At 27.2% G+C, this 12,596-nt stretch overlaps 1 protein-coding gene across 1 annotated transcript; it reads right to left on the reverse strand.

Moving 5' to 3' along the window:
- Window positions 1-10,414: 10,414 nt before the first annotated feature.
- LOC113854967 (heavy metal-associated isoprenylated plant protein 7) lies at window positions 10,415-12,241 on the reverse strand. The gene is made up of 5 exons (XM_027486337.1): window positions 12,233-12,241; window positions 11,918-12,137; window positions 11,617-11,825; window positions 11,440-11,527; window positions 10,415-10,947 (listed from the first exon to the last, which is right to left on the reverse strand). Exons 1-5 carry the CDS (start codon window positions 12,239-12,241, stop codon window positions 10,520-10,522), a joined length of 954 nt encoding a protein of 317 aa, XP_027342138.1. The 3' UTR covers window positions 10,415-10,519.
- Window positions 12,242-12,596: the final 355 nt, after the last annotated feature.

Below are 12,596 nucleotides of genomic sequence, written 5' to 3' on the forward strand. Positions count from 1 at the left end.
ATGTCAATTGTTGCTTAAAGTTTATATTATTGCTATCCTTTGCCATTTTAAATCATCAAGTTATAGTGTTCCTTCTCCACTGCCAAGGCCACCACAAAAGAAATAGAGCTTCCACCAGCTTTTCCGAGTTCGTCAACGAGGATTCGAGACCATTTTGAACGCTTCATTTTGTCAAAAAGTGTAATCAATACAGAGAATGAATTTTATGGACGCTAGAACCAAACAATTCATAAATTATTATTCTCTAATTAATAATCCAATATCACTCTGAAGCTCCCTGTCGATGCCTGCCATTCTCATCCAATCAAATTCTGATAACACATGTGACACTGAACAATAGATAATTGCATCTCCACAATTATCTAAATTATACACTTACATTTATTTAATATTATTAACTATAGTTTATAAGTTAAATTTATATTTATAATTTTTAACATGCTTTTAAATACGTACATTTTCACTTTATTTTTATATATATAGAATTTAAAATTATATATAATAAAATATAGTAATTTTGAAAATATTACAAAATTTAGTTTAAATATTATCAATGACAATTTTTTGTGTAAGTGTTGATAAAAATAAGGAAACAATTTTATTAGCAAAAAAAAAGGAAAAATTAATAAATTAATAATCTTTTAAAAAATATTTAAAAATTTAAAGCTCACTAATAATAATTTTTTATATTAATTATTTTAAATAAATGACATATGACATAGAAAATTACATATTTTTTATTGACGAGCACTATGTGTAAGTATAATAATACCTACTTTATTTAAATTTTTGTTACGCTATTGACAAATATTATATGTTTTATTTAAGCTTTTGCTATTGACGAATGCTTTATTCAAATTTTTATTATGCTATTAGTAAATATCCTATATCTTTTATGTATAGACTTAACAAAAAATAAATTTTAAATAAATGTTGATGAACATTAATAATAAATTTTACATATTTTTTATTTATAAAATCAATAAAAATTAAAAATTTTAATAAATATTAATTAATATTAACAACTCGTGAAAGTTGAAAACATATGGTAAACAATGTCAACAAGTTAGAGGAAAGAGATGAAGGATGAACAATTGTGAGAGTTGCACAAATATTTCAATGTATTTATTGTTTTATTTTTTGTTATTTATAAAATTTTTCAAAAAACTTATCTAAATATCATTAAATTTATTTATCATAAAATTAGATCAATAATGTTTCTAATAATCTATACTTTGCACAACTTTTCCAATTGGAATGCAAAGTGAGAAGGAGCTCAATTATTTGAACAATGACAGAAATCGAATAAAGAAGCTATATATCTCTCAATATCATTCAATCCTTTTTGTACGTACGATTTGACTCTTCTCTTGTTGGATAGTTTTGGGCTTTGGGCCCAGATCTATTCTGATTTCATTATTACGTATATAATAAGTTCTTGGAAAAGGTTAGGACAAGTTACAGGGACTAGTGATGACTCAAGGAATACGTCCATGTCATATAATTCCTCCTCAAATATAGCTCCTAGCTCTTACTTTCTAGGCCTAGCTAGTCAGATCCTCCATTTCTTTTCTTTTTTTAATTTAAAAACTTGATTCCATTTTATAAAATAAAATACAATCATATAAAAATAAGATAAACTTATTTATCATTTAGATACTTCTCAATTTTCGATTGATAAGAATTGTAATTTATCAATTAAACGTATATTATTAAATCAAATCATCAATTTATAAATTTAAATAGTGAAAATTCTTAAATTTTCACTGCAACAATATTGATTGAAATTTAGTCTTTAAAAGAAATCTTGAATGTCAACTCTATGTTTACCAACAAAATTGATAATGTTTAAAAAGAAACTATGATCATTTCAACCAATAAAATTAATACCCAAAATTCATGAATAAATGTAAACTATTTAATTTTTAAATTAACAAGATCACGTAATTAATAATTCTATTGGCATGATTAGTCATAACTATACAAAATTAGATATGTGCCATGAAATAATATCTGATCCCTTTTTTTTATGCAGTTGTATATGAATCCTATAAAGCAACCAATAATCTTTCGTATGAAAATATCATTAACTTTCACAAATAAGATCATAAAACATGTTTTTTTAACGAACCATAAAAAAAAGTAAGCATTCTCCTTAAAATAAAAAATAAATGACACAGCATAAATTTAAATTTATACCAAACATGAATAATCAAAAGCTTGAGCATGGATGCATTTAATATAAAATATAAATGCCTTTTTTAAAAATTTGACCTTACCCTTTTGATGAAGTTACCTTGCAGTATCCTAACCCGTGTCCATCTATTAAACATAACGTGGGAGCGTGGAAGCCCACATAATTAAAAGGAAAATCATAGATATCGTCGTGGTGTCTACTGTCAGCATGTGACGACCAAAACCTATCTCACGGCCGAGAATTGATTGAATGAAATGTGGTTAAATTAAAATAATTAATAAGAACAATATATTATTAGAAAAACAAATTCATTTAATTATTTAACATAAAATAATATTACTTATTTTAAATTATTATTATCCACTTAGCCTTGGTTTGAAGATAAATGAGTAAAAAGAAATGGAAAGAGGAAAAATTATCCCGTGGTTATACAAAAACAAGTGTTTTGATCAAGTAAAAATAAATGAGAATTAGCTGTATAATTAATTGTTATATTTTTGGTGTAAGATTCAAGGCTGAAACAGAATGTTAAGTGAAGTTAAGTCAGGTTAATGGATCACTCATTAAAAATATAGAAGTGATTACATGGTTAGCTGAAGATTTGAACGAAATCTAACCTGTGTCATAGAATTTAATCCCTAAGTAGTTAACGTAGCTATTATCGTCTATCGCTACTATAAACCTTAGTATAATAAGATTAGGACGTGGTAGACATTTAGCAGTGTTAACTATTTATATAAACATATAATTATCGCATTTAAGCATTTCTAATTAGCTTACAAATCCCTAATTAAGAAACATAATTTCCTTTTTTTGACGTAATCGTGTTATCAACGAGGGAATCATTATATATATATACAACGAGAATAGAGGGTTAAGTAACTATTTGCCAACGGCTACTAGCCACAGTAAAAGAGAGTAACTGGGCTGAGGAACTATTTTGTAAAATTAGAACAGTTTTAATTTGCTACCAATGAGCAATTCATTTTGTTTATTAATATTTCATGGATGGTCCAAAAATTGTTAGGACCACTTTCGCATTTGTGGATTTGGCAGAACGAAGATTTTGCAACCGCGCGAAACAATGGTAAATCGTTTGTTTGAATTGTCATGTTCACAACATTAAGGACCCACGAAGACCCCACAACGTTCATCCTAAAAAAAATGACGCATTTTTAAAGAATTGTTACGGTAGTATGATAACTAATTCTTATATTTTTTATCTGTTCAAATTTTAGCAAAAATGTTATATTTTATTTTAAAAAATTATATTTATGCTTTAAAACTAAATTAGTTAAAATCAACAATTGAAAGTAAGAAAGTGAGTTTGGTTTTACAAGTTAGGCCGAATGTTTTACACTTAATCACCAGCCTAACTCACTCTATTTCATTATGTAAACATATAATCATTTATTAGTTGAATAATTAATTTTTATTAATTTAAAAATATTATTTTAATAATTTTTATAAAATTTTATATTAATTTAGGCGAATTTTTTCTAACTTTTTTTCAACGGACTAATCCACTTGCTACTCAATCTACCTTTAAATGAATCGAGCTAAAATATATATCTCACTTTGTAAAAATAGGACAAACTAATTCATTTTTTTATGGACTTCTTCACACGGATTTAAAATTTCAATTATATAAGCATAAATATATAATCGGCACATCAACCTAATATAATTTATTTTAATGTTATAATTGATAATTTTAACACCAAAATATAGTTTAACCTAATTTTATACATTTTTGGAACATAAACTGAATTGACACTACCCTACCGTTATTACCCGAATTGACCTTGACGCGATTGCAAGCTTGAGTCTTACACTGTGTTTATAAAGAAAATAAATAAAAGAAAGCTTGACTCTTACCTTCTGCATTTTCTCCAAAGTTTGCTAAGAATTTCGTGTGAAACAAAATTTTTCCCTGACTTTTGACGATACCCTTTCTCACTGAACCACTGCTTCTCTCGCAACCCGTTGACACTTCTCAAATATGCTTAGCATTAGTGGTTCAGTTGGTCCTTTGTTACAAGCAATTAGGGTCATCATGAATATTAGAGGAGGATTAATGATTTTTCTTTTTTGAGTGGATGGTTTATTTAAATAGAAAAAATAATAAAAATATACAATCTGTGTATGAATATATAATCATTTATTTGATTTATTTGAATAATATATCATTTTAATTTTTTTAAAATTTATTTAAGTTGATGTATTCAAAATATAGAAATAGAATAAACGAGCTAATAGTTGTATAACGAAGTTTAAAATTACAGGTGATGATGAGGTAAATCCTTCTCAAAGTGATGACTTTGGAGTTTGAACAGTTATCATTACAGGTAAATTTTATAAAAAGTTACACTCTATTTAAGGTTTGAATAAATGTTAAGGTTTTGATGAGTATTTGAAGAATGTTAATTAAACAGTATATAACATACATCATTAAGCATTTTAAAATTTTAAAAAAATACATTCATAAATTATACAAATATAGCAAATAATTTTAGTAATTTTATTTTTAGTTAATGTCTTAGCGCATTATTAACTTTTGCCATTATAAAATCAAATGAATCTGTTCATTATGAGGCTTGCACTGCAATTGACATTATTCTGTTTTAAATTTTATTTATTGATGCTCAATGAATACCGACAGAATGGTACTAATTTTGGAGAAATATTAGACAAAAGGTAATAAAATAAACGGACCAAAGGCTTAAAAAATGGGATATATTTTCCATTCTAAAACGAATTTCCTTTATTGAGACACATTTGCTGAGAGTGAAATACAGTTAAGCCAAAACAGATAAAGCCATAGTCTAAAGGCTTTTAGGAAATGACAAAAAGCACATTCAATCTCGTATTCTCGTCTGATTAAACTAAAATGAAAGAACAGTATGTGAGTTAACAATTCAAATCCAAAAAGTGTATTTTGGTATCATTTTTTAATACTTTGCCCATCTCTCCCTTGCCAAAAAGTACGTACATGATCATCTATCTTGATAATGTTTATATTCATTGGTTCGGACATTATGCCATAATTGGAATACTCATTGATCCACCATCAAGCCACAACTAGATCGCAAAGTTTTAACAATATTCCCCTAAGAAGAAAACAAAAACAAAGCCCTCCAAGCTGTAATGATGAAATTAGCATGTGAGATCGAATCTTTATGCACAAACAGTCATACAAACTTTTCATATCGGAATTTTGAGTCATAGACTGTTCCATAATCTAATAATATGTTGCCATGACATGATTAACTTATGTGTTAAAACTGTTTGTTGGCACAACTCTCGACAATACCACTTTGAACACACACTTAACCAAAAGGCATTGCATGTGCAAATACCCGGCCAATTATGCTAGTTATGAGTCTTTATTCACATTATTTGGTCTACTAAACCCCCCACCATGACCTACTTCCACTATTACTGGTAGCTACTTTGTCAGATCTCAAGGGCCTTCTTTTCTTTTCTTCTTCTTTTTTCCTCTCTTTTTTTATAAAACCTCTTTTTTTAAGCCATAAAATTGATTGATGAGTTCAACTTGAAATTTTCTTTTTTCATTTTTTCCTTTTGCTTTTCTTTTCCAGAGCACATTTTTCTCGCCAATCAATGCACGAGAAAATTATCAAGTAATATAGCACCACAGGAAGAGCGGTGTTGCCCAGCTGAGCAAAAGCAGAACTATAACATTCCGTCATCTCCGATAATATCAAGTATTTTATTCAAAATATTTATATATTAAAGACATAAAAATGTAATAAATATTTTTAATAATATTATTAGTCGTTTAAAGTTAATATTTTATTAATTCTTACAATAAAAGTTATGATATTTCTTTTATAAAAAAAACCAAAGAAAAGCAATGCAGGAACCCAGAACAGGCGTGAGGCATGGAAATGAAATAATGGGAGAGCCATTTCGACAGCAAATTGGCTTATAATACCACGCAGAGCATGAAAGAAAGATAATAATGAAGATGCTTTTAAGTTTTGAGCTTTCCCAAAATTTTGATCAATACTCTCCGTCTTATCCAACTCGGTGAACTTTTGAGCTGCTCATTATAAAGTGATTTTATAATCTACGTGGGAAAAAGAGAACTACCACTTGGGATGAAAAAACCGTTCAGTTTGTTTCTGACTCGGGTTTGATTTTGAGGACTAGGAGTGCGGTCTTCCAAAAAGTGCCATTTTCAAGAATTTAAGTGAAACCTATGCCAGTTGAGTACTATAATTTAAACGAAAAAAAAATAAAGTTAGGTGTTTTTTCGTTTAAAATTATTTTCCATAGAATTGATGCGTGGGCTAATTGACTTGAGCCTAATATTTAAGGTTACTAAAATCTTCAAAAATTATAAGACAATAATCACAAACAACACCCATAATCACAACACTACTAAACTCTTTGACATTTATCACGCCATAGCATATCAAGTAAACTTGTTGTCATGTCATAAACTTCACTCGAATGCCGTATAACAAGTAAGATATTTTATATCCAAGTACTCAAATTATTATTTATTGTTATTCTACTAATACAAACTTTGATTTGATCTTTAAAATATATTTTGTAGATACACCTTGTTTCATTATTAAACTCTCGTATCAATTCAGTTGTGACTTTCTTTGGAACATATTAAATTTATTGAAATTTTGAATAACTAAAAGTATACCAGATTAGAAATATTTATATTTATATTTATCTTTTTATATTAATTTTTCTGTTAATAAGTATCTTTAATTTAATAATTAAAAAAATAAATCACATTGTATTGATGCACATGAAAATTTATTATACAAATACATCAATAATGTTTTTTTAATTTCCTATCAAATGTCAGATACTTATTAGCATGAGTCGTTATATAAAATAATAAATATGCGTGATATACATACATATACATATGCATGTACATATATATATATAATATGTGTCTAAGAATACATATTAACAATTAATAAATAGAAAATTTTATTAGAAATTATAATATTTAATATATTGTGTAATTTTTTAATAAAAATAATTATATATTAATTTATATTATATATCATTAAACACGTGTTTAAAAATTTACTTCTTACATATAAATTCTGTATTATAATTTTCATGAAGACATTTTTATAAAAATTATGTTAATAGAAAATTATTTAATGTCTTGATAGTATAAATTAAATTTAATGTTATATGTACATACTTTTAAAATATAAAAAAATTTGATTTTACATTTCATTATTCATAATAAAAAAATTAAAATAATATATTAATATATTTTAGTAATTGAATGAAGAAAAAGTACATAATATATAAAATTGGTTGGAATGAGAATATCACGCCTTCCGCCAACAAGCCGACATTTGCGCAGTGGAAACATTTACCCCAAAAATAATGATACAATAATCACATCGCTAGCGACGCAAATAACGGGATTCGATACGCTAGAAACCGAAGATAGCTTTCAATCGTGTGTTTTTTCTTCACGCAAAATGTTGTTTTTACTATTACAGTAATATAAGTTCAAAAGTGTATTCTTTTTTATATTTGAGGCAATCTCTGAATGTAAATAAAAAATTAACAATAAGAAAAAAAATAAAAATACGATATTATATCTTTTTTTATTGTCAAATATTATAACAGATCTACATGTTAATATTTTTTCTTTCGCACATAGGCTACGAAGTGGAATACTTTTTGTTTGGCGTTCAAAAGGCTACCATAGACTTTTCTAAAATAATATGTAAGCTTATGATATAATTATCTTTCATTATTAATAAATAGTAGCGAGTGATTGTTGTTTGGGAGCTTATGCATATCTAACTCACTTTTAACACACTGGAAATTAGGATGTTTTATTGTTTTCTTCAAGTTATTTGATGTGTCTTTAAAGCCATTGACTTCAAAAATTAAAGGTAACCCCAAGTTACACTTTTTAGTGGAAAGAATATACATCAAGAGTCGTGGAGTTGGCTCCTATATTGTGTTTCTTTTTGTCTTCTACTTCAAATAAAAACCTATGGTTTATTTATTACAGTCAGCCAATGGAAATTGGAAATGTTCACTGTTGTTGGAAATTAAGCTTTGAAGTTGGTCAATCCAACCAACGGCTAACAATCCTGTTATAAAAATAAAGCATTTAAAAGAATTTATGAGTTTATATATACAAAAGGGTGGTGCACTCGAGTCTACGGGTGAAAACAAACGGTTGTAAATAGTTTTAGTTACTCTTAAGCATAAGCTCTAACAATGTTTTTATCATTATTATTATTATTATTATTAATCTTTATAAAAATAATTTATTATTAACTGATAGCTATTAAGTGATAATTAAATAAATATTGTTTAATGTAATAATTATTGCGTGAAATACTAACTTTAAATACGATAGGACTTAAATAAATAATTAGTATTTAAAAAATCTATATTTTTAAATTTAATTTTTAATAATTTTTGTTTTTATCTTAATTATGTAAAATTTTATTTTTAAAATAAACCTCATTATTATTTTTAAATTAATTTTTTTATTTAAGTGATATCATATACTGCATATTTATTTTATAAATAATTTTCGAGTAGTGTTGTTTAAGATTAAAATATTATTTTAAAAAAATAAAATGAGTACAAAAATTTATAATATACTAAGTAAAAATAATTATTTTATTATATTCTCTATTATTCATGCTTTAATTAGTGAAAAATATAAATATAAATATAAATTTAAATGAAACATGATAAAGCTAATATTTTTACATTATATAACACAACTTTTTTACTCATCTTTTAAAAACTATTCTTAAAATATAATATTTCAACTTTAAATAATATTATATTGACAAACATTTTTAAGAAAAAGACGAGTTGTAAGGTATTCTTTAAATAATATTACAATAAAAATTTGATAAAAATAATTTAAAATAATATATTTTTAAGAACTAATTATATATACTTAACGTAAAATATTATTTATTTAATCATTACTTACTAATTTTTAGTTAAATAGGGGTTGTTAAAAAAAATTATTTAGAACTAAAATTAACAAATTTTTATAAGAATTAAATTAAAAAAATATATTTTTAAAGATTTATATTTATTTAAATTTAATTTTGTTATGAATTTTGTAATAATGATTTAATATTTTTATATAAATTTTTATTTATAATTAATAATTATAATATTTGAACATGATTGATATACTGATATTTATATTTATTTTTTTACAATTTTTATTTAAATTTACAAACTATAAAAAACATAATGTCATTTTATTCATATTATCTGTTGTTAAATAATTTAAACAATATATAAATAAATAACAAAATAAATCAATATTTTATTAATAAAATGTTAAATAAAAATAAATTTTATTTTTAATTAAATTAAAAATAAATTAAATAATAAAATTGTAATTTTTAAACACATCGAGTACATTTGTTCTCAAATTTTTCTTCTTTTTTTTTGCAACACGGAATAAAGTAGAAGCAGAAGAAAAAAGAAAGTAAATTAAGTTATTTATTTATTTATTTCATAACAATTGAAAAGGAAAAATTGGATTGGAAGCCAAAACACGTTAAACAATATTTTAACGTTATGAAACTTAATTGCATTTGTTATTTTTTAATTCAAATTATATTTTTAATCTCTTAAAACTTTTCAAGTCCATAAGGATTCAGAAAATATATGATTTTAATTAATTAAAAGATTAAAATTTTCTTTTTAGTAACTTAATTTCACATCTTATAATATTTTAAATTTGTTGTTAAATTTATTTCTCTTAAATTTCAAAATTGTTTGATATTTTAATTACATTAGAAACACACCTAAAAATTTATATAAACTACGAAAATAAAAAATTAAATTTATATTATTTTTAGAAGATAAATTGCAAGTTCAATAAAATGTTATCAATTTTTTACAAACTTCCTTTGATTTATACAATTACATAACACTCCTGACATGAACCACATTAACTATTCGTAATTTCTTATGTAAGATTAGAATAAGTTACAATAATATAAAAAATATTATATCAAATTCTGTTAAACTTTAAAAGATATAAGTGCTATTTATTCTTAAAAAAACAAAAAGTAAAATAAAGTTTATTTAAAAACTACAATTACTTATATATTTTCATATATAACAGTTAAATTTAGGAAAAAAGTAGAAGCATTACAAAACTCTACAGCTTATCTGTAGATTCACTTTTATATTGGGGGAAAAGTACAGAGGAAGGGTACATGTATCTGAGGATACAGCAAATCCCTGAAATTTCATAATGTTTGGGAAAGTTCCAAGATTACCCCTGACAATGGTGAGTTTTTACATGACAGAGCAGGCATTGGGGTTCTCATCACTGAAGATCTGGGGCGGGTATCCTGGGCCAGGGTATGCATAGAAGTCCATGCCGTACCTTGGTGGGTTGTAATAATACTCATTCTTCTTCAGCTCCACCACCTTCGTCGTTTCTTCTGTTGTGCCTCCCTCGCTTCCTTTGGACTCACCCTCTTCCCCTTCTTTCTTCTTTTCCTCTCCTTCACCACTTCCCTTCTCTCCACCCTTGTCACCTTCCTCTGCCTTCTTCTCCCCTTTCGCTTCTTTCTCTTCCTCTTTTTTTTCTGCCTCTTCCTTCACTATCACTGCTTGCTTCCCTGTCCTCTTGTACACGTATTCCACCAACTTCTCTGTCTCAAACGCTCCTTTCACACTCACCTGCGACTTCTTCAGATCCGGTTCCGCTAATTCTACCCCTGCATCGTTTTCAACCACATTAACACCATTAATATTGATATTAAAGTTTCATCTTTAGTATTAAGATAAAATTCTAATTTGAATAAAAAATAATACTTAAATTTTGTCTATAAATAATATAAATGTTCTTCAGAAAACACATTCCACAAAGGCAAGTAATACAAAATTAATAAATAAAAAAATTTATTATAAATTATTGCAATTAATGGTACCTGTGTATTAAATTTAGACACGATAGAAATACCTAAACTCAGATTAAAATTGAAAATGGAAGAATATGATATTAAATGCAATTTTAAATGATATTAAAGTCATTAAATTTGACCTGGCAGGACCACTTTCATTTCACTGGAAACCAACGACTTTAATAAAAATTTTAAGCTGAATCGGAAGGCGTGGAAATAATACTCTCTTTTATTTATACAATAAAACTGAATCACAGAATAAAATCTTCAAATTCCACGAGAATTAACATATCAGTTTTTACCCACCTTTCATTCTCTCTATGCGTCTCTTGATTTCCTGAGCGCAGGCTTCGCAATGCATGTGAACTTTAAGAACAACAGTGATGACCTGAGGCTGCATAATAAAATAAACTTAACGAGAGGTAAAAAAATTCAAAAATAATATTAACGGATAGATTAAAAGAAATTGAATTAAAGAGAAACCTCATCTTTCTTCTCCTCTGGCTTTGGCTTCTCTTCCTCTTGTGGCTTCTTCTTCTCCTCTTCCGCTGGTGGCTTTGGGATGGGAGAAAGAAGCTCGACCTGTCTATGGCTCTTTCTCTGTATTCTCTCTAGAACCTTCAGCGGATCCGCTTTTTCTCCTTTAACAACCACCTTGTGAGTTTTGCAATCCGTGACTACATCCTCAACCCCTGAAAAATCCACGACACACAAACAAACAAAGTCTAGAATCAAACGTTGAGGGAAAACAGGGAAAAAAAACAAAAGCGAGAGTCGTTCTCACCTGGGAATCCTTTGAGGGAGCGACGAACCTTGCGAGCACAACCTTCGCAATGCATGAACACTTTAAGCACAATTTCTGGCGGCGCACCTTGTTCCTTTGTTTCCTCCGGTTTTTCCGCTTTTTTGGCTTCCTCTTTAACCTCTTTCTTCTCTTCTTCCGCCTTTGCTTCCCCTGCTTCTTTTTTCTCCTCCACTTTGCTTTCCTCTGCTTTCTTTTCTTCCTATTCAAAACACCCAGTAAATAAATTTAAAAGATGATAATTTGAAAAAAAAAATTAGAATAAGAAATGGAATGGTAGTGAAGAGCTACCTCTACCTCGCCCATTGGTGAAGTGGGACTCAACTAAACTGAAAGGATGCTTGAGAGGGAAGAGGGAAGAGGGAAGAGGGAGAGAGAGAGTGTGTGTGCTTGGGTGGTAGTGGAGGTGGTGCTGCGGCTGCTTTCTGCTGAAAATATTTGCTCTTTTAATGTGTGCAGTGTGGGTTATTTGTTTCTCTATCTTATTATTATAAAAGCTTCGGTTTCAACCTCAATTGGCTGGGGGCATGAGGCATCATCAGATTTGAAGCCACTCATTCGAACATCATGCGGTGACGTGGCATCTTTTAAGAGGCACGTGCAACGAAGACGGTTCCGGCTGCAGACACATGGTATCTGTTCCTTACACTCGCATTACTCC

This window comes from Abrus precatorius, unplaced genomic scaffold (genome assembly GCF_003935025.1).
Source record: "Abrus precatorius isolate BTA unplaced genomic scaffold, Abrus_2018 Scaffold11, whole genome shotgun sequence".
NCBI classification, from domain to species: Eukaryota; Viridiplantae; Streptophyta; class Magnoliopsida; order Fabales; family Fabaceae; genus Abrus; species Abrus precatorius.